At 34.3% G+C, this 21,352-nt stretch overlaps 7 protein-coding genes across 12 annotated transcripts; 3 read left to right on the top strand and 4 right to left on the bottom strand.

The window, feature by feature from the left end:
* The first annotated feature begins 808 nt into the window (after positions 1–808).
* LOC118743086 (kynurenine--oxoglutarate transaminase 3) lies at positions 809–3,730 on the top strand. Of its 3 annotated transcripts, none has more exons than XM_036475584.1 (6): positions 809–914; positions 1,937–2,106; positions 2,175–2,325; positions 2,386–2,622; positions 2,682–3,279; positions 3,344–3,730. In XM_036475584.1, the coding sequence occupies exons 1-6, from the start codon at positions 852–854 to the stop codon at positions 3,559–3,561; spliced, it is 1,437 nt and encodes a 478-aa protein (XP_036331477.1). In that variant the 5' UTR covers positions 809–851; the 3' UTR covers positions 3,562–3,730. The 3 variants fall into 3 exon arrangements, with proteins under 3 accessions (XP_036331477.1, XP_036331485.1, XP_036331492.1); XM_036475592.1 differs by having other exon boundaries at positions 851–956; XM_036475599.1 differs by lacking the exon at positions 809–914 and adding an exon at positions 1,712–1,736.
* Positions 3,723–4,506, bottom strand: LOC118743102 (cytochrome c oxidase subunit 5A, mitochondrial-like). The gene has a single exon (XM_036475611.1). It carries the CDS (start codon positions 4,344–4,346, stop codon positions 3,795–3,797), a length of 552 nt encoding a protein of 183 aa, XP_036331504.1. The 5' UTR covers positions 4,347–4,506; the 3' UTR covers positions 3,723–3,794.
* A 314-nt stretch (positions 4,507–4,820) lies between these two features.
* Positions 4,821–5,639, bottom strand: LOC118743110 (cytochrome c oxidase subunit 5A, mitochondrial-like). The gene is made up of 2 exons (XM_036475625.1): positions 5,559–5,639; positions 4,821–5,467 (listed from the first exon to the last, which is right to left on the bottom strand). The coding sequence occupies exon 2, from the start codon at positions 5,462–5,464 to the stop codon at positions 5,012–5,014; it is 453 nt and encodes a 150-aa protein (XP_036331518.1). The 5' UTR covers positions 5,465–5,467; positions 5,559–5,639; the 3' UTR covers positions 4,821–5,011.
* A 625-nt stretch (positions 5,640–6,264) lies between these two features.
* On the top strand, positions 6,265–9,483 carry LOC118743078 (uncharacterized protein CG16817). Its single transcript, XM_036475571.1, has 5 exons — positions 6,265–6,458; positions 7,256–7,342; positions 7,406–7,556; positions 7,798–7,903; positions 7,969–9,483. Exons 1-5 carry the CDS (start codon positions 6,442–6,444, stop codon positions 8,169–8,171), a joined length of 564 nt encoding a protein of 187 aa, XP_036331464.1. The 5' UTR covers positions 6,265–6,441; the 3' UTR covers positions 8,172–9,483.
* Positions 9,484–10,891: 1,408 nt separating this feature from the next.
* On the top strand, positions 10,892–13,409 carry LOC118743044 (nucleoside diphosphate kinase 7). Of its 4 annotated transcripts, none has more exons than XM_036475538.1 (10): positions 10,892–11,184; positions 11,248–11,291; positions 11,349–11,456; positions 11,691–11,857; positions 11,920–12,078; positions 12,147–12,354; positions 12,630–12,729; positions 12,812–12,945; positions 13,017–13,130; positions 13,187–13,324. In XM_036475538.1, exons 2-10 carry the CDS (start codon positions 11,289–11,291, stop codon positions 13,322–13,324), a joined length of 1,131 nt encoding a protein of 376 aa, XP_036331431.1. In that variant the 5' UTR covers positions 10,892–11,184; positions 11,248–11,288. The 4 variants fall into 4 exon arrangements, with proteins under 4 accessions (XP_036331431.1, XP_036331415.1, XP_036331423.1 ...); XM_036475522.1 differs by having other exon boundaries at positions 10,892–11,209; positions 11,283–11,291; XM_036475530.1 differs by having other exon boundaries at positions 10,892–11,291; positions 13,187–13,409.
* Positions 13,326–19,312, bottom strand: LOC118743028 (solute carrier family 15 member 2). Its single transcript, XM_036475498.1, has 10 exons — positions 19,231–19,312; positions 15,824–16,051; positions 15,066–15,294; positions 14,717–14,991; positions 14,429–14,634; positions 14,226–14,354; positions 13,985–14,164; positions 13,814–13,924; positions 13,650–13,757; positions 13,326–13,586 (listed from the first exon to the last, which is right to left on the bottom strand). The coding sequence occupies exons 1-10, from the start codon at positions 19,262–19,264 to the stop codon at positions 13,380–13,382; spliced, it is 1,707 nt and encodes a 568-aa protein (XP_036331391.1). The 5' UTR covers positions 19,265–19,312; the 3' UTR covers positions 13,326–13,379.
* Positions 19,313–20,634: 1,322 nt separating this feature from the next.
* LOC118744674 (transmembrane emp24 domain-containing protein eca) lies at positions 20,635–21,352 on the bottom strand (the record flags this gene model as incomplete). Its single annotated transcript, XM_036477894.1, has 1 exon — positions 20,635–21,352. A coding segment is annotated over one exon (267 nt), but the record flags the coding sequence as incomplete, so codon positions are not given.

Here is a 21,352-nt window from a genome sequence, read left to right as displayed (position 1 = left end):
GTAAAGTGACTTTTGAAAGCAATTAAATTTTCCGAAAATCTAAATTTCTAATATTCCTTTTTGTCTGTTTACGCGGTGAATGAAGAAAATTACACCTTAAAATGTGTTATCAGACATTTTTTTGTTTATGACAAAATTAACGACCTGAAAAATTTACTAAAAATGTTAAAATGTGTAGAAAACCACCACAAAATGTATAATGCATTAATATTTAAATACCTCATATCAGGAATATAAATTCTCTTTAACATTTTTATAACTATATAAATTCGCCGAAAACTGCGTCACACGACAACGCTCGCTTGGTTTGACAGCATTTTCAGCAAAAATGAAAATGTCAATGCAGCACTATCAAATTGAAATTATTTCTTCATTTGCAGACACAACTTGCAAATGTTATTTCAGAAAGTTATTTTTTTTGGTGTTTACACGTGTACGTAGACTTTTGCTTTCGCATTTTGACAGCAAAATGCATAGAAAAATCACTTGCATTGCCAGGGCCTAAACGCACATTAACTCTGACTATGCGGAAATTTTGATTAACTACTTTATAACATCCGGTTTCCGGCGCAGTGTTGCATTTGATGGTCAACAAAAAAGCTATACTAGTTGTTTTAACTTTGTAACTTCATAGCTTCTTAGCACCTATGTATGCGCATATGTATGAATATTTACCAGATTTAAATATCATAATCCATGTCATCAAAAAAGGGTTTGATTTTTTATTTATTTTAATCAAATATAAATGTTTCGGAAAGATGTTTGTAAGATACAACTCTGTAACTTCCTTTAGTTTTGATGACGTTTTAAGTTAGAAAGAGCAAAATAATTATCATCAGCTGTAATAAAAAATGTCATCTATTGCGCATGTGCCATTTTGCCAATTTCATTTGTGCATTGTTTTGCTGATTCTTGTAAATATTAAAGGCTTTTTTAAATGAGTTTTTGTATTTGTGGTTTGTATAACAATAGATTAGCATAATCAAATATTTGTAACGAATATAGCGTATACGTACATATGTACTAAACTGATAGATGCGATAGGGGTCGAAGCAAAGTGCTATGCTATGTTGTGGTGCAACAAGTTATTTGCAAATAAATACTTAACCAGTTCTGTATATATACCAATAAAATTAATTTTTGCATAAATAAATGTATGAGATAAAATTTGCATTCTGAGTTGTTAGCAAGTAAAAATATGAAGTCCATTTTTAGCCTACACTCGTCAACCCTTGTGAAAATTCTATCTGCTTTCCAAAGGAGCAAAGTTGTCGTTTTAGGGAAGCCGGCCAGCACTAAATGACTTAAGAAGAAGTGCTCGCTCCAGAGCAAGAATTATTTATATCTAAAGCCAACACCAGCTCTTATAAATGTTCAGGCTTGCCGTATTTAATAAATAAATATTGTATTAAAAAATGGTTTTTCCTTTTGGAAACTACCCCGCTTTTGCCTGGCCATTCCAGCACTGCATAATTTCCGTTCTGCCGTTTGCGTTATATGCAAATTTTGTATATTCTGAGCACATTGGTCTGTGTTAATATATGTACGTACTTACGTATACATATATGTACATATGAAAATTAACATTGTTTATTGCTTTATGCAACAACAATAATTTAATTCAGCGTACTCCACATTGGGCAGTCCGAATAAGCACAGCGCGACACGCGCACCTTAATATACAACTACATTGCATTTATTAACTGTGATCCTTGTACAATAGTTAACTAATTAATGTAAATATGTAGTGAAAAATTCGTATTAAATAAGTCATTCAAAAACTCAATGAAAATGCATTCAACTATGTATTTAATGAGCAAAAAGCTATTTAAATGCTGATAAGTTTTTTTTATTTCTTTGAATAGATTTGGGCCATCCAGCATGCATGTACATACATACATACCTACTTATGAGTTTTTGTTGAATCCATTTTCAGATGCTTAGTCTGCCATCACGCCTCTTGTGTCAGCAAACACGTCAGTTGCGTGATAAACAAGCCATTTTAAGTAATATTGTCCATCGAAATCCACAACGGGAGAAATCTAACGCGACAATGGATAAATTTGGATTACCAAAACGTCTACAAGGCAGTAAACCTAGTGTTTGGTTCGTATAAAATAATTGCCAAGTACAAGTTCCTATAAAAATATACGTGAGACTTAATCATTTCATAGGAATGAATATATTGGATTAGCGATGAAGTATAAGCCTTTAAATTTAGGGCAAGGATTTCCAGACGAACTTCCACCCTCCTATGTTACAGATGCTTTGGCGGATATTGCGAAAAGTGATAATCCCCTGTTGCAGCAGTACACACGTGGTTATGTGAGCTACTTCCGATTGAGAATCTTTCTCACTAATATTTATGTAAACTTTTAACCATAGGGTCATGTTAGGCTCGTACAAGCGTTAAGCAAACTTTACTCAAACTTAGTTGGACGCGAAGTAAATCCTCTGAGCGAAATTTTAGTCACATCAGGCGCTTATGAGGCGCTCTACTCCTCTATAATGGGTCATGTAGATGTTGGTGATGAAGTAATTATCATCGAGCCATTTTTTGACTGTTATGAACCAATGGTGAAAATGGCGGGTGGCGTACCACGCTTCATAGCCCTAAAACCGGTAAGTCGATTAGCATTAGTTATTTTATTGTACGTTACTCGAAAATTTACTATCCTTAGAACAAATCAAATGGCACTATCAGCTCTGCCGATTGGGTTCTGGACGATGCTGAACTTGAGCAGCTTTTTAACAATAAGACGAAGATGATTATACTCAACACACCACATAATCCTATTGGCAAGGTATTTCATCGTGATGAGTTAGAACGCATTGCTGCGCTTTGTCGCAAATGGAACGTTCTGTGCCTTTCCGATGAAGTGTACGAATGGATGGTATACGATGATGCAAAACATATTCGCATTTGCACTTTGCCCGGCATGTGGGAACGTACCATCACAATTGGTTCTGCAGGCAAAACATTTTCGGTCACTGGCTGGAAAATCGGCTGGGCCTATGGGCCTGCCAATCTAATCACTAATTTGCAAATGGTACATCAAAACTCAGTGTATACTTGTCCAACGCCAATACAGGAGGCGGTGGCAAGGGGCTTTGAATTGGAATTAGAACGACTGGGCTCTCCGGAAAGTTACTTCAACAGTTTGCCACAGGAATTAAAGATAAAGCGGAACTTTATGGCAAAATTCTTGGAAGATGCTGGATTGAAGCCTACTATTCCAGAGGGTGGCTACTTCATGTTGGCCGATTGGAGTTCTTTGGGTAAGTGAAAATTATGAAATGAGCAGGATTCTGTGCGTTTTTATTGTACATTGTACAATTGCAGGAAATAAAATTGATTTAACTTCGGAGACAGACGAATATCGCGACTACAAATTTACAAAGTGGATGACGAAAAATATGGGTTTGCAAGGTATACCGCCAAGTGCTTTCTACGGCGAGGCGCATAAAAAGCTTGGTGAAAATTTTGTACGTTATTGCTTCATCAAAAAACAGGAAAATTTGGAAAAGGCAGCTAATCTACTGAAGAAGTGGAAGTCGTAAATGTGATAAGAGAATAAGGTGTTTGGAGAATTGAAGTTATAAAACTACTAACCAAGAATTAAGTACATTTAATAAAAGATGTTTAACCGGTTAGCAAATTTGTATTTGTACATACCTATACTTGTTAACTCTTAACGAGTGAAAATAATAAATATTTGCAATTTTTTAATTCATCTCTTTTAATATATATTTATATTGTATATTAATTCCAGATTAACTTCCTGTCAATGGTATTACATATCAAAAACAGATTTTACCGCCAATTCTGGCTTATCGTAATTCAGTTCCTCTGGTGTTGGTATGCCAAGATCGTACAGAGTCGGACGTATGTTATTTAGTAAATATGGGTAAATCTGGTCTACTTTGTCACCGCACCTATTCTTACATGCTTCCAGCCACCTTATAGCCAGTGCAATATCGTTAACTCTGCGGCATGCCCGCAAACCAGCTTCTATTATTTTAGGATGGGGAACCACATCATATCCTAAAATATCGTTCATTCCTTGACGCAAGTCCCAGCCATCGATTTCACAACGATTGAAGAAATCCTCAAAGCGTTTGTTAAAAACTTGTTCTGGTTCTTCTTCGTGCACATACATACAATTACGAGTAGATCCTAAAGTAATTAGGCGTCTGGAAGAACGGGCAGTTTTAGCTAATCCAGCGGCCAAGGTTCGCAACATGTTAAGATTTCGTCTTCTTTTTAAAAGTCTACAATATATTTTCAAATTCAATTTTTTTTTTGTAATATTTGACTGACGCAAAAAGCATCGGTATAGGTACATAGTGACTAAATATCATGATTCAATAATATTCATGATAGTTATGTATGTACATTCAAAGAATCCAAAGTCCTTAAGCCAAATATTTACTGCCGCTTCTCTGAGGTAATGAATGTTGATAACCGATGAAGATTTAAGGCATGGTAACAGAAATTTAAACATCAACAGTTGCAGCTTAAATAATGAAACTTACTTAGGGTCGTTTTGGCAGTGGGAATTTAGCTCCCATTCGGTAGTAAACTCCCCACTTTAGTTTATAGTTTAAATTTATAGTTAACTTCCGAATGTGAGTACACGCTCCGCCATGAAAACTAAATTTACTCTTAAGATCAACAACTTTGTTGCATACATTTAAATTTCGCCCCCTCTACTAATCTAACCTCACCATAACAGCTGCTTATTCCTCTTAACACTGAAATGTATGTACTTGTCTCATATCAGAGAATCTATTGATTACATAAGCAACACAAAAAACAATTTTTCGTTTTAATTTCACTGTCGCCAGCTCTGATATCCAACACATTTATTCAGCTATTGTAAAAAAACCGAAAATGCATTCCAATTTACTGCAACCCAATGTTAACTTATAGAATACATTTCTTCTTAAGCGTCTATCACTTTTAGCAGACTAATTTTAACTAAATTGATAGGGTACCATGGTAAATAAATTACATGTCATAGACCGATTGCAAAGCCAATTCTGGTTTATCGTAGTTCAATTCTTCTGGGGTTGGAACGCCCAATTCTTCCAGAGTGGGACGAATGTTCTGGATAAGATAAGGATAGATGGTTGCCTTTTGGTCACCACATTTGTCTTTGCAACCTTCTAACCACCTAATGGCCAGGGAAATGTCGTTGACACGACGGCAAGCACGCAAACCAGCTTCAATAATCTTTGGTTCGGGCACTAAATCCATACCCAGCAAGTCGTTCATGCCTTTGCGAACCTCCCAACCATCGATATCCTTGCGATTGAAATAGTCCTCGTAGCGTTTGTTGAAAACATCTTCATTTTCTTCGCCGTGTGAGGCACGCACCGAACCGACATTGGCCATGCGACCAGAAAGGCCCATAGCTCCCCGCAGCACGTTAGCAACTTGTCCAGAAGCGACACGCAACATTTTCTGTGAATTAAAGGTGTATTTGATTTTAATTAAATATGAAATTTAGGATTAAGGAATTTATTGGTTAAGTAATAGGGATGTCACGCAGTACCTCTTTCTTTATTGGCGAAGAAGACAACGAGTAATACAATTCGCAAATGTCGAAAAATGTCTAAAAAAAAACTACCAACCACAAATGTCAAAAATTATTTGATTTTTTTTTGGGATTGAGGAAATTTAAATTTGGTTAAAGTCGACGAACAGATGGCGCTAGGCGCTGCTAATGGGTTATTTCAGGGATAGTCTCACAATTTAAATTTAAGTTGAACTTTAGTTCAATTTGAGAAAAATCTTAGCTAAGAACAGTTTTTGTTCAAGTTTGCATTTCACAATTCGTACTTAAGTATGGAAAATATATTGTTAAAAATTATGGCAGCACCACAAAAAATGATTTGTTTAGTTGTTAGAGATGGTGTATGCGGTTTATTTAAAGTGTAATATTTGAGCAAAAATGTCAGAAAATAAGAGAAGAATAAATTTCGGTCCAAATGAAAGTGATTTGCTGGTGTGCCTATCTTTTAGTGCGTTCAAGAACGTCTACGATTTGCAGGTTTTGCAGGATTTAGTCCAAAGTCGTTCCCGTATGCCACGTTCAGCTGTTCCTGTAAAACCTGCAAATCCTTGAAATCGTGAAGTACGGGAACAGGCTATTTATTACCCGCGCAGAATAGACCTGTTAGATTAATTTTTAGAAATGGTAACTCCACGAACAACATGCATTTTTTGGCGCGTCACCCTGTACTCATTGCAACTCTGAAACTTCACAAAGAAGAACGAGCCAAATTTTCGCTTCTTTTATTCGTCTTTTTTTGCGGGTGCGAGCAATCGAACTACTATTTCCTGAGTATTAGAAGTGAAATTAGCCACAAAAACGTACTAATCTCGATTACGAATAGCGTTGATCGCAAAGTAATTTTAAAATACATTTTGGAAATATGTCGGAAACAACGGGGTAAGTGAATTAAATCGTATGATGAAAAGCGGCTGGCGTAGCGTGAAAATGCATGCACCATAAGCGGGTGTGCGTTTTGTTGGTATAAAGACCATCATAAGCAGCGACGGTTGCGGCGGCAGTGACTACAATTTGGTTATTTTGATTATTTGAGTCCCTACAATGGGGCATCATATTCCTTTGGAGTCCGTTTTGTGTATTTAAATTATATGAGTATGCAAAAAAGAAGTCGGGCACTAATATAAACTTTGTAAATTAAATTCATACAAAGCTGCCAAGGCAGTGCGGTCTATGACCACAGCACTTCTTCAAACTTTTTAGGTTATGTTAAGAAGCATTTTCTCGAACAGTTCTAAATACGCCGCCCAGAAATTGTACGTTGCATGTTTTTTAAACTCTTCCACAATATACAAGTTTTTAATACCTTTGAAATTTGGAATGCCAAATTAAGAATTTAATGTATGTAATTAAATTAGGTTATGAAAATTACTTCTTTGATCCGGTATGTGTAAAGCTTGGGTTGCTAGCCGGCGAGCTAGTGAACAATATGAACATGTACACATGTACAAACACTTATTTATTGTTATTTGAGTCATAAGTTAAAAGTCCAGCAAAGGTGTTTGAGACGGAGTAATTTAAAACTTACGGAGCGGAGCAACGGGGCCACTTTTTGCACTACTTTTGTTGATTCCATCTGTAGCATTTATGACAATAGTTTAACGATCGTTTAGCACTAAATTAAGTAGTGGCACAAATGCTAAACATACAAAATATTTATATTTTAATATATCCAACAGAACAATATATCCACCAGTTTCATGGGCCCAACGATTTGATCTGCTCTATGTAATCATCGACGTTGAATGCACCAACATTGAACATAAGTAAGCGATAGTTGCATTCTTATCTAAAACTTATTAGCCAAGCACAAATAATCTTATTTTTAGAGTGACAGAGAATAGTTTCACTTTCAAGGGTGTTAACGCCTTAGACGCCTCCAAAAAATATGAAGTAACGCTAAATTTCCTACACAACGTGGATCCGGAAAGGGTGACGAGCAAGAACATTGGGCGTTGCTTGGAATTCACTATTTACAAGGTGAGAATAAATGTGCATTTATAAATTTTACGGCCTTCATTTGGGTAAAAAGTAAAATTTGTTAAACTTTTATCATAAAAAGGAAACATTTTACAATTTGCTGGAGCAATATTTAAAAAAGTTGGATAAAGTTAGCTGATGTTTTAAAAGTTTGAGCTTTAAATCCATAGTTGCGACAGTATTTGTTTTAATTGTTTTTCTATATAATGCCATATATGAAGTATTTATTAACACATTACAGAAAGAAAAAGGTCCCTACTGGCCCAGCCTCACCAACGATAAAATCAAATTGCACTTCTTGAAAGCGAATTTCGCAAAGTGGAAAAATGAGTCCGATGATGAGGATGGTAAATATAAAAAGCTATCACCTAGGCTTAAAAATAAATGAAAATGCATTTAACATTTTTTTCAGAGGGTGAACCTGAAGCCCCTTTTAATAACTTATTTAATTCGTCATGGGACAAAAAATTCGACGACATGGGTCTAGAAGACGAAGATTCAGATGATGATATCCCCAGCTTATCCAAAAATGACGAAGATTCTTCGGATGAGGAAAAGGAAAAGGAGAATGTACAAGAAGAAAAGCCAGCAGCTGCAGATGCTGAGCAAAAATAGTTTAATAATTGGTTAAACATTTGAAATATGTAGTGCAGAAGTAAATGGAACCTTAACAAGAGAAGATCACAAATGATCACAAAAAGAAACTCCAAACTATACATTAAAAACCCCTATTAATATAAATAAATATTTTTTCCAGGAGAGTGGGAAAAGAAAAATCAAACAATATTTGACCAACTTCAATTAAAAAATCATTTCAAATTTAGTATGTAAAATGATGCTAAATCATAAACAATACAATTCCTTTTTTTCATTTGTTTTGAGGTAAACTTTCACTAAGGTACGCGAGTAATAACATAATATATAGAATTTATAAGCCAGAAGTATGTGCACCGTACTATTAGTCACTCGATTTGCATAAAACCTACATAAGTACGGGTGCATTCCAAAACGTCAAAATAAAAAGCATCAGTCTTTTATTTCTAAACCTCTTGTATATTGTATTGCCAAATGTGCGCAGCCACGGTTAGATGCTAGTTTTCTACTAGGTTGCACAAGTTAGACTTCTTCTAGTGCGGTTTAGAAATAAAAGTGACTGATGCTTGCTTTGTTTTTGACGTTTTGGAACACACCCGACACATATTCAAAAGAAAAACAAAGGGTGCATTCCAAAACGTCAAAATACAAAGCATCAGTCTCTTTTATTTCTAAGCTTCAGCAGATTGTAAAGCCAAATGCGCGCAACCACGGTTAGATGCTAATTTTCAATTTGGTTGCGCAAGTTAGACTTTTTCTTCTAGTGCCGTTTAGAAATAAAAGGGACTGATGCTTTGTATTTTGACGTTTTGGAAAGCACCCAAACATAGCGTTGATTATGGAAATTAGTTTTTTCCTGTAAATAAAGGAAATCGCATGCGATTCAACAACCGTTTATCCAATATTTTTACATTGATGAGAAATACATATTTTAAATTTTATACATAACAACAAGTTTAGTCTGTTTGCGCAAAGCGTAGCAAATTTGTGAGCAAACACAATTTAAAATGAAATATGGAAATTGGCAAGAATTTGATAAAAAGTATTAATACTTACCCAAATACATACAATTTGTTATCTTTTTTTAACAAAAAGTAACGAAGTCAAATTTATAGCAAAAATAAAAAAAGCTCCAATTACTATAAACTTTAAAAGCATTTCATGTTGCAATTCAATTCAAATATGTATTTATTTTTTAGCAACGCATGTTTTCATAATTCACTTAACACAGCCATTTTAAGATACTCCTACTGAACTGTTTCCGTATTGACAAAAATGTTAAATTGTGAAATATAAGCGCTTTGAAAAGAAATAAATAATACGCCTAAACTTATGAAGTCGTTTTGTATAATAACACTAGGTTGCAGCCGAAAGCCTCCGTTGCTAGCGCTGCGTTTCTTTTTAGTTCATTTAATAATTTATTATTTAAGCTTTCATAACATAAATAAATAAAAATAAAGTAAATAAAATAACACTAGGTAAACTTCGAAATATCACGGCCAAGCACGTAAACTTAATTTTGTGCTCTAGATTACGATGCCGTTTTTTAAAAATCCATATCCCTTCAAAATAATGAGGTATTTAGTGGAGAAGTTTTAAGAAAAAAAAAAAATCAAACTTTAACTGGGGAAAAATCATTACGCATTTTCATTTGACTATTCACTACTCTTGTTTATATCCATCGATTTTCTTCGTTAGTAACTTGTTTTTTTTTTTTTTTTGGTAAAAGAACAGGCTTAATACAAATTAAAAATTTGGCTGTTTTTTCCTGTTAAAAGTTTGCACATTTTTTAAAACACTTCAACACCACAAAAACCTCACCCAGCTGACGGCTCTGTCCCTATGGACAGATCCTGTTGAATTTGCGCACTTCCTGGGCTTCCCCTTAGCTGAAACAGACGATAACGTTGATGGATGGGCGAACCCGAGCGGGGTTTAGTGGCCGCTACAACAATAACAACCACCGTCCATATAGGAAAGTTTCCCCAATAATCCTTAAAGTAGCTGTTAGACGTGGCATGTTCAAGTTCTTTTGAAAAGTTTTTCAAGAATTTCCAAAAGTGATTGCAAGAGCAATTGCTCCTTGCATTGAAAGTTACTTTTGAAAGTGTACTACTTTTGAATGTTTACACGGTGAAGGCAGACAATTCCACTTTCAACTTTGTTGCCAGACAATTTTATGCTTATAACAAAGTTACTGACTGAAAATTTTGTTGATAATGCTAAAATGCGCATAAAACAACCACAAAATGTGGAATGCTTTTGTATGTATTTAAATAGTTCATATCAGGAGAATAAATTAATTAGAAGTATTTTTTTTTTATATGTGACGCAACATTTATACAATTTTACCCCACGTCTCCACCTTCTACAGATTCTGTTAAAAAAGCTGTGTTAAGACAGAAATGTCAGGTGGATATCACGAATTTCCACTGTTAAACCATATCTGTCTTGCCGAATTTCTTACCATCGCTGTCTTAACATCAGCTGTCATTTGGTAGTTTGACAACTCAGTTTTCATTTTACCGCAACATCTAAATTGCGTACTACAGGTCGATCTGATTAGCTTGATGCCATTTTGAAAGTGATATGTTAAGACAGCAAGTCGTAGAAAATGGGGACGTGGGGTTATACAAATTCGCCAAGAATCGCGGCACAAGGCAACACTCGATTGCACATGCAGCAAAAATGAAAATTGCTAGTGCAGCACGAGCAAGTTGAAATTGTTTCTCCGAAGCGATTTGGTTAATTTCAGTTAGTTACACCTTGCGATTTTTATTTCCGAAAGTGATTTCTGCAAATCTGCAAAAAGGACTATCTGGTTGTTAACACGGGAAAGTAGACTTTCGATTTCGCATATTCATAACAAAATGCGTAGGAAAAGCGCTTGCGTTGCCACGTCTAACAGCACTTTAAGAATAAAACTTTGCGGTTATAGTTTGAGAGCCGTCGAAAACGCTAAAAATTGGAATGGTACTGTATTAGTCATAAATAGCCCACCGGTTGCCGGGAAACCAAAATTGGAAATAGAGGGGTAATTTTCAATTTACTTCACATATGTAAGTTTCAATATTTAGAGGAAAATTATATTTTGTAGCATCTTTTTTTAATAAAAACAAACCCATCTTAAAGAGGTAAATGGTAAGTTCTATGTCAGTGAATGTATTAGACAGTGGCTTATTTGGTAAATTACTTCAGGCATTCAATCGACGATTATCCTTCATAGCGGAGTGGTATCAGGAGGAGGCAGCAATTATACGCACATTCACTATAATTTTTTACCCAACCGGCAATGCAATTGAAGTGGTAATTAGTATGCCTGTTCCAGTTACTTCAGGATTTGTAGGAATTCACGAGATTTTACAGGAAGCTGTTCCCGTGCGACATCTTACATAAAGTTTATTAATGGCGAACACTTATTTTCCTGTAAATCTTGAAGTAACTGAAACAGGCTTAGTATTAGCTTACAATATATGTAGATAACGGATCCTTAAGCATCCTTTTTTTATGTACATACTTACCTATGTATATGGCTTCTAGTATGATCAACAACACAAACGCACTTTCCTACGGCGCACCAAAATGCCTGAGTTGTCCGAGCGTGATTTTTTTATTGGCTCAAAAATTAACATTTTCGGAAGACAATTTGATATAGTCAATTACGCTGATGAAATAACGAAGAACTCGCTCCACAAATATCGCACAAAGTATTAAAAAGCCTTACATTACGAAAACAAACTGCCTTAAATATTTTTTTTATCTCGAATAGAACTTTTCTGCTTTTAAAGAATACCTGCGTTCAACATTTGGGTGCCGTACTCTGTGCTCTTATCGATTGTAATTTTAGTATTAATAGAGGACTTATGGTGCAATTCACACCCGAGCAGGTGAAGGCCTTCTTAAGAAATAAACCAAATGTTGAAGCTTCGTAAGTTAGATTTGTGCACTCTGTTGCAACTACTAGTTTTGTATATTGTTTATATAACTTTTGATTAGCAGCTCGCTATTGAACCAACTAATAGGTGGTCCCTCTATGGGCTTCGAAGTCATTGCCGATAATGCAGTACAGAAAATCAAATCCTGCCAGGAACAAAGTAAAGATTGTTCTAAAGATAACACTATTGCCCCGCTTGTAACTTTATTCGAACGGGAAGACATTCGTTTAAGCATTTATTGCTCAAATAACGAAGAGGAGGCAGAACAGGTACTATATAGTCACCTGAAATGGAAAAAGACGTAACAACCATCGTCACTGAAATGGGAAAACCGTGACTGATAATTTTTTTTTTTCATAAAACGATTTGGGCAGTTTTAGTTCAACGAAATCCATCGTATCAATCAAAAAGTGAATTTTGAATTTTTGATTAGTTACGGCATTTTACTTTCAGCGACGAGGTTGTTATGTCTTTTTGCATTTCAGGTGGCGATATGTATATTAAATTCATTTCAATGTTAAATCGTATTATATTTTGTCAATAGGATATTAGTTTCTTTTTCAATCAAAAAAATGGCTTGCAGGCCACACTACAACTGAAAAATTCTACATTGGCCATTATAAAACCGCATTGCATTAAAGAAGGTTTGTGTGTTCGAATTCAAATAAAAAATAAATATTTACGTTAATATGTAGGTAACAAAATTGTTGTTTTTCTTTACTAAAGGGAACTTAGGTCGAATAATAACTGAGATAACCAGTAACGGCTTTAAAATTGCTGGTCTTCGCATGAATTTAATGGAGCGCGTGAATTGTGAAGAATTTTTTGAAGTATACCGTGGTATTTTGCCAGAATATATAGTGAGTATTCCAATAAAATTGCCACATACATAATATGTATCACTAACTTCATATTTTCTTAATTCATACAGCCAATGGTGGCACAACTTGCAAGCGGTGTAAGTATGGCGTTAGAAATCGTTTGTGCCGATGAAAATAAAAACTCATACGAGGAATTTAGACAATTTTGTGGACCAATGGATCCGGTATGATAGCATTGATTTTCTGCAAGATGGTGGTACTAATTTTAACTTCTTTACAGGAAATTGCAAAACAGCTGCGTCCGCATACATTGCGTGCAAAATTTGGAGTTAATAAAACATTAAACGCGGTTCACTGCACAGATTTGCCGGATGATACCTTACTGGAACTGCAATATGTTTTTAAAATTTTAGATTAAATTTAGATTTAATGGTATTTAATGGAATTTTTAATATGGAATTTTTTTATGCAAACTAAATGCTAATTCTACGACTGCTGGAGCTTCCAGCGCTGGTTGTAGGTTCATCATCGTCCTCCATTAAATGGCGCCTTGACTGTAGTAAGTTAATGTTCGCTAGTAAATCACCAGCTTGCTGATGCAGCACATAATCATAAGATAGCATGGCAAAAATAATTATGCTCACAATCATTAAAACAGCATAGAAAAAGTATTCGTAGCTCTAAAAAAATTACCAAAGTATTATGTATTGAGTATGAATACTAATTCATGCATACTAATTCACCTGTGAAGCAAAAATATCCAACTTTGTTATAAACACAACAATAAGATTGCCAAAAGCATTGTTAATGAACCACGCAGCTGTAACCACCGATTTCATTGAAGCCGGCGCCTATAAAGTAATTTATATAATCAAAAGTTTTGAGGTGTTATTTGCTTTCTACTTGCCTGTGTAAATGCAAACTTCAAGCCTGGAATGGACAGCAATAACTCGCCCAGCATTAGTAACAAGAACTGAGGAACTTGCCAAACTATGCTAACATAACGATAAGGATGATTCTAGAATATTAATGAGGTGAGGATTTTCCATGCCCATAGTATGATTTTGGCCAAACTTACATAAATATATTCTTGCAGCACACCCGCACAAATAAACGCCAACGCTGAGGACACGCCACCTATGGTAACGCTATGAAGTGGCTTCAATTCTCTGCCAAATAATCGGCGAATAATAGGCGTAAAAATATATTGCCACAAAGGTATAAGGATGAAAAGCAAAATGGGCCCCATCGCTTTGGCCTGAAAATTATACACGAATATTTGCAAATAAATTATATAAAATATAACGCCTAGTACTCACCTGATCAGGTTGTATTGTTATCGTATTCACCACTGTCGTATTCATCATTGAAGCTTGAAATGTCCAACTAGAATCCTGCTGTGCCAGCAGAGCGAAGTATATAGGCAGTGGCAAGAAGAGCTTAGTGATCTGTCGACGACAAAAGTGAGTACATATTTCATTAATAGACGGTTTAAGATGCAAATAAGCAGCCAACTATTTACCTTTAATACTTTGCACACATCGTTGACAAATGCCTCGTCATATTTACCCACTGCATTGTGTAGCCAATAGGCAGGTTGTTCATCCTTGCGCGTTCTACTCCATTTAACCACCAAAGCGTGTTTAATACAACCATAAAATTTTATCAGTATATTTTCTTCGGAGAGTTTTTCGGATTTGTAGAAAAATCGTCCGATGGCAAAAATTACTGGAAACAAAGATCGTTGTCTTTTTAAAAGCCGACTATCGAAAATATCCGTCAAAATAAAATGTTTTCAAATCATACTCACCCCATGAAGCCGCAAAAGATAGGCCTAGCGTTCCAAATACCGCCGAATAACAGTCGGTTTTACCGAAACATTGTGTTTTAGCACGCACAAAAGGAGGTAAAATTTTACTTAGCAGTATACCAAAATAATACACAAAATAATACAAGGAAAAATATTCAGCTAAGCGACTAGCTTGTTCTGGCACTTTGAATTGCTGCGCACCCAGGGAGGTGATGCATGCGCGTATGGAGCCATTACCAATGGCGATGAATAACAAAGAAACGGATACTAAAACACTGAAATTAAAAACAAACCAAAAAATTAATCCATATACGCTTGATTCAAAAACATATTTACATATAAAACTTACATCAGTGATGACCCTATGTTGGGTAGTACCGTTAGAATCAACATCACCCAACCTATCGCATACAGCATGCAAAAGTAGGAAATCGTGCGGACATTGCCGAAATAACTGTCTGCCAATATAGCACCGAAAATTGGACAAAATTGCCCAAAGAAATTAAATATATGCAGCATAATCGTTGCGAAGTTTTCGCTGAAATAGAGATCATCACGCAAATACAAAACCAAAACAGCTGAAACAAGAGATTTGATATTAAAGTTTTTAAAGTAAATTTGTCGCAAAAATAAAGTTTCGTTGAAACGTGACGAACTAATGTTTAGGATAAGATGGATGAACATTTAAAAAGTGCGTTGAAATTTAATTAAGAAAAAGGCAACTCACGCATTTCGTCGTTTCAAAGCAAAAGGTCATAATTGACATTCTTTTAGAAATTCGTTTTTAAAATATTTCGTTAGTTTGCTTTCAAATAAACTCAACAACAAATTTCAAAGCAATCAGCCTAATACTGAGTCCGCCCATTAGTAAATATATGGAAACGAAAAGTGAAAAGTGAACCGGTTCGGGGTAAATGAAACTCTAATAAGGCTGAATACCTTCAATTTACGAAATCTATTAGCATCTCTAGAATAGTCCTAGAAGTTTCAATCTACAACAAAATTCAAATATACATCTGCATTTACATATGTATGTACATACATAGGTGCTAAATGTAGTTACGTATGTATAAACTCAAAGCGATGTATGGCTATAATCATACTCACTTCTAATGCCATTAGCAGCGAATGCCTCGAAAAATTTCGTTAAAAGTACAAAAACCACAGCCAATGGGTATTTATATTTAATCGGCGGTAAAGATGTTGTAAGTCCATATTTCAATGATAGCCTTCGTTCATATTTTCTAAGATATGTTCCGGCATCAGCCTGTGTGATGTCATCTGTTGATCTTAAGGGCTGAGGCGAGCGCGTTGCATCAAAAAGTGCAGGCAGTGCTGAAATGTTTATAATACATAAGTGGATAATGAATTGAAATAAATAAAATACATTTTTTTTTAACTAATGAATTTTTCCGCATACAAGAACTAGTTTTTGTTAAACATTCTCAAACCACTAACTTTAAATGGCAATATATTTTTTTTTTAGTCTGAATACGCCGTGCGACAGTCATTTTTACACACACAAAAATCAATATGCTCGCGAAAGTAGCGGCTAAATATGAGCAGAAAAGAATTTTAGATTTTAACATCTGTAGTCAGCATTTTTTAAGGACTTTGAAATTTCCAGAATATGGTTAATTAAAAAATAATAATTTTAAAAACTCAATGCAAAATATAAAAACTAAATCTCTTAACCTTGTGCAAAACTCAGAAAACTCCATTAAATTTGCATACTAATTTTCAACTTTCAATTCAGATTTAAAAAAAAAAAAAATGCAGTTTTATAGCTCATCTAATTTTAGTATAACAAAGTGCAAGCTTGAAGTTGCTAAAAAATCGCGTTGATTTTTGGCAAATTTTTTTTCACTCAGGTTCTTCCATACATAGTATGTTCGACAATTATTTTTTGTATGGAGAAAATGAGCAACACCTTCCACTAAAAAATTGCCAAAAGTCAACTTGCACTTTGTTATACTAAAATTGAATGGGCTATAAATATAAAACTGCATACTTGGAATTTTTCTAAAAAATCTGAATGGAAAGTTGCAAGTTAGTATGCAAATTTATTGAATTTTCCTGAGTTTTGCACAAAGTTTAGATATTTTGTTTGTAAGTTTTTTTTTTGAAGTACGAACTATATTTTTATTAAAAAATATTGAAAATAAATTAGAATTAAACACTTCGCATATATTGCGAAAAATTCTCTTTACCAATACTTTTGTCCGGCACTGTAGATATACATACATATCTTTTTTGAATAACTTAAGGTTTTATGTTTAGTTCATCTTAAAACAATTAGTATTAACCTTTGAAGGAAAAAATGTACAACTATTTCGTGTAAAAAAATGGCCTCGTTTTATTTTAAGTCAGTATTGCACTCATTTTGTCCAAATTATCTCATTTTTATACATCATGATTGCTAATAACTACATATGTCACAATCTGTAATTGCGATTTAAAATCTGAAATTGTTCATGAACTTAATATACCTATGTAAATTCTTTAAATTTGACGTGCTATTTTAGTAGCTTTCGTTTAAGTCTAATTTTATAATGAACCAACCGTGTTTGTTTTGTTTCAACAGCTAGTTAATTTTTTTACTGCGCGAATTGCTTTCGGTAATTCAATATGTAGTTTTCATGCATACATACTTCTGTACATTAGGCCGTACCAGAAAAAAAGTTCGCCATACACCTGTGTCTTAAAAGTATTTTTCTAGTCAATTTCGCTAAAAAATATTTTTTTGTTTTTTTCCCTTTTACATTTTTTGTCATAAGTATTTTCGGCATATACAGTCGGTTCTTAAAGTATGATATATCGGTGTTCTTTTCTCGAGGAGAATTTTTTTTTGTTCTGAAGTTCGTTGACCTCAAGTAACCGGTTCTAGTACTTTCCCACTATATGCAAGCTCTTATCACTCCAACGTACCACCCTAACGTCAGTAAATTAAAGCTCTCCAAAAATCATTAAACTTTTGCTCAGGAAGTATTTTGTAGAACTATTAAAAAAAAATGTATTGCCGAAGGTAGATATGTATGTACATACATACGTATGTAGGTGCCACCGAAAAATTTAAAACGACGACCGTATGTTAGACGACCTTTTTTGTTTTCTTGTAAAGTGGAACCGTTTAATGTACACACATTAGACGGCATCTACAAAAAAAAAGTTGCGGTTTTTCCGCCGGGATTACAAAATTTATTATATTTTAAGACGTCCACCAAAATATTTAGGAAAAATATTAAGATTTAAGCGAGCTGGACCGATTTGAAAATACCTTCAAATTAGAGTTTTTTATGAATAAAAATAGTTTCTTAAAGAAATTTTTGAAAAAAGTCCCCTCAGATGACAAAACAGGCTTAAAAAATCTGCATAAAAATATTTAAAAATCTTTTCAACGGGATCGTAATAATGAGATTTTTGATGCTGTTGTTTTTTACTTTTTTCAAAGATTGATTTACGAAAAACTTAAAATATCTGGGCCAAAACTATTCTTATTTAGACTTATGGGATCTCGGTAGAAAGGTATTTTCCCACTATTTTTATTTAAGTGCAAAAAGTCATTCGTGTCTCATATTTTTTTTTTCAAATACCAATACCTAAATCCTAATTCAAGTTTGAATCTCTTTCATCCTTTGAATGAGTTTATTAGCAAGAGAAAATACTTTCCAATGATACTCACAAGTCTAAATCGGAAGAGATTAAAGTTTTTCTTATACCAATCTTTGAAAAAAGGTAGAAAACAGCATCAAAAATCTCATTATTACGATTCCGTTAATTTTTTTTTTGTTTTAAATATTTTTATGTAAATTTTTTAAGCTTAAACCGTTTTGTCATTTGAGGGGATTTTTTTTAGAAAAGCTCCTTTTTGGAGGTATTTTCAAATCGATCCAGCTCGCTTAAATCTTAATATTTTTCCGAAATATTTTGGTGGACGTCTTAAAATATAATAGATTTTATAATTCCAATGGATAAACCGTGTCGATTATTTTTTTTTTTGTATGGGGAGTGATGCGGTCTAACATACGTATGTATATGTACATATTTATATTTCATTACTGATTGGGAGAGGCCTTACATGACCGCATCTTATTACAAATCACAATGTGATCAGCTTATCGCTGTAAATCAAAAAATTCTTATCGCTGTATACTCCTTAACTGCAATTATTTGCATATGCGCTTAAACGCAGACACAATATACTTACAAGCATAATATGTTTAAGTTCACTTGTTATTTAACTGTTTTCCGCCTTTTAGTTGAACTAACATAAATGGCAAATAGTCAATATAATGTATTAAAAGTTAACAGCGATTATGGGTAATCTCTGTTATGGCCTATGAAAAGGCTTAGCAGAGTTGGAATCTGATATGCTTATGAGAAAGATGACTAGCGGTTTAAGTGGTTATTTGCACTAGTTCATGATGATGCATAAATACATACATAAATAATAAACATCTACTATGTACATACATACATATGTATGTGTATATACTTTCAGGTGACGCACTTACTCTCCTCACTAGCGATCTGCGATGCACGAAACATTTCTCCCTCTGGGCTCGCGGTGCGTCTAACCGGTGAGATTGATTGAGATAAAGTCTGACTACTTTACTCGGTGGTTGGCCTTTAAATGTGGCTGCAAGTAATGGTGCCGGGCGAATGTGGTTGGGGTGGCGTGCAATAACGTACCGCAATAATATAGTTTTAATTTGTAGTGAACTCTTCACTGAATGTTTAGCATTACCTTCGATTTTATCAGTGGTTTTCTGTTTTGAATTTTCGTTTTACATATAAACTATTGTATAAACTTTGTAGATTCACTCATTTCTAATTTTCACAAAGTACAATTTCGTGGTCATATCATTTGAATGCATTCATTTTTTTTTTAAATTCCACGTTTCGATTCCACTTTAAACAACTAGTACTCGAATATTTTCAACCTCCCACGAACGCGTCTTGCTAAACACTAAATAAGCTGTAAAGAGCTCTAGCGCTCATTCGAATTTTTACTCCTAGCTACAGTTTGCTACTTGAACTAAGCGCTCGCGTCTTGTGATTGTGGTGACGGTCGCACCGCTACCAGCTGCTGTTGCTTCTTTATCGGCAAGGCGTTGCATTCATTTTCGCTCACACGTATTTGGTCTACAATCTGTCTACAGCTTTGTTATTAATTACGTATTTTTTTGGTTGCACCTACTTCTGACGACAACAATTTTTATTAAATCTTTTATGCCACAATTTGTTTTTGCTCTTTCATTTTCAAATGTATAGGTGCTTCAGAGATTAACCTCTCGCTGGCTTTACAAATTAGTCTCGAAATCGTTGCAACCTTATCTCTTTATGTGCTTGTATGCGTAATCAGCTAATATGTAGGGTTTTTTATCACCCAGCTTCATTTGTAGTTCATCTTGCCTGAGGTACAAACATAATATGTACATATGTGCACATGCGCAAATATGACTCTTATCATTTAAGAATTCAAGAGCTGTTTGACCCATTTAATTTTGTTTTATATATACATATATGTATTTGGCAATCTTATTTAAATGTGTATTGTCATAATTGGATACTCCAGCCCTTCTGATCCAAATTTCTCTGAAGTGTCCTGCATATGAAAATTCGCTTCTAAAAACGGTAACTAATTACATATTTTTAAATAATTTTCGATTTTAACGAGCATAAAACATTAATTTAAATGATCCTCCTATTTAACCAGTAGGATGCTGCTTGAACTTTTTCGCTATGCGTCAAGCCAATGATGCATATAAATATTTTTGTACATGTAAACATATAAATACTGTTATCATTTCAGACCTTCTACAATAAAATACAAAAAACCAAAAGTAAGAAAAGCTGATTACAAGTCACGCGGTCTGCATATAGCCATGCAATTTTTTCCCATGCAATCATTGGTATTGCTTATATACAACTGACGCTCTACGCCATCTCTGTTTATTATTCATAGCAACATAACACTGACAACCAGTAACAAAGAGACATTACATTACAACAAATTAAGTTTTATTTATTTTTTGGTTTATAACTACAGATCATAAAACAGAAGAAGGTATATTTCTTATATACAATTGTATGTAGTTTTGTAGCTATTCGGAACAAATTTACTATTTAATAATGTAATGTAATTTTAATGTAACGCCTAGTAAACTGTGTTAGTATTAGAGTCGAATTAGTAAGCATTTGAAATTGTAAGAAAATGAGATTGATGAATTTGGTTGAAGGAGACTCTCGTTCGATTTTTCGTAGGCACACGGAAGAATTGCTCTTATATCCATAATCCGTTTTTCATACCCACAGATAAAAGGCGTAATCTATCCTTTGCCGTATGCAAATTTTCAGCGTGCATATTTACACTAGCTTCTTTGCTTCAAAGAAGCTCTTTAAGTGTCTCATCTGCCAGAAACCCATAGTGATCAAAACACAAGTTTGCGCTAACGACCACCACAAAACGCGCGCATTGGTACTTTCACTTGTGTGACGGAAACGTTCCTCGCGGTAGCGTTGATAATTCTGCTCCTTAGTAATTTGATCTACTTGATCAAGTAATTGACGTATGCGCAATTGTAATTCAGTCAATTTCTCTTTTTGCGCTACATTCGCGTAATCGATGGCATG

The sequence above is a fragment of the Rhagoletis pomonella genome, unplaced genomic scaffold (assembly GCF_013731165.1).
Source record: "Rhagoletis pomonella isolate Grant_MI unplaced genomic scaffold, Rhpom_1.0 Rhpom_scaffold_00001, whole genome shotgun sequence".
NCBI lineage: Eukaryota > Metazoa > Arthropoda > Insecta > Diptera > Tephritidae > Rhagoletis > Rhagoletis pomonella.
The sequence above is the reverse complement of the archived record's forward strand: the minus strand, read 5'-3'. Positions and strand labels throughout refer to the sequence as shown.

Coding starts and splice junctions, on each gene's coding strand:
- LOC118743028 (XM_036475498.1), bottom strand. CDS start 19,264: ATGTTTCGTGCATCGCAGATCGCTAGTGAGGAGA. Junction 16,052..19,230: donor GCAGATCGCTAGTGAGGAGA/GTAAGTGCGTCA, acceptor TAAACATTTCAG/CACTGCCTGCACTTTTTGAT. Junction 14,165..14,225: donor TAACAATACAACCTGATCAG/GTGAGTACTAGG, acceptor TATAATTTTCAG/GCCAAAGCGATGGGGCCCAT.
- LOC118743078 (XM_036475571.1), top strand. Junction 7,557..7,797: donor TGGAATTCACTATTTACAAG/GTGAGAATAAAT, acceptor AACACATTACAG/AAAGAAAAAGGTCCCTACTG. Junction 7,904..7,968: donor TGAGTCCGATGATGAGGATG/GTAAATATAAAA, acceptor CATTTTTTTCAG/AGGGTGAACCTGAAGCCCCT.
- LOC118743110 (XM_036475625.1), bottom strand. CDS start 5,464: ATGTTGCGTGTCGCTTCTGGACAAGTTGCTAACGTGCTGCGGGGAGCT.
- LOC118743044 (XM_036475530.1), top strand. Junction 12,946..13,016: donor GTATTTTGCCAGAATATATA/GTGAGTATTCCA, acceptor TAATTCATACAG/CCAATGGTGGCACAACTTGC. Junction 13,131..13,186: donor TTTGTGGACCAATGGATCCG/GTATGATAGCAT, acceptor ACTTCTTTACAG/GAAATTGCAAAACAGCTGCG.
- LOC118743102 (XM_036475611.1), bottom strand. CDS start 4,346: ATGTACCTATACCGATGCTTTTTGCGTCAGTCAAATATTACAAAAAAA.
- LOC118743086 (XM_036475584.1), top strand. CDS start 852: ATGTCATCTATTGCGCATGTGCCATTTTGCCAATTTCATTTGTGCATT. Junction 2,107..2,174: donor GGCAGTAAACCTAGTGTTTG/GTTCGTATAAAA, acceptor ATCATTTCATAG/GAATGAATATATTGGATTAG. Junction 2,623..2,681: donor GCTTCATAGCCCTAAAACCG/GTAAGTCGATTA, acceptor TACTATCCTTAG/AACAAATCAAATGGCACTAT.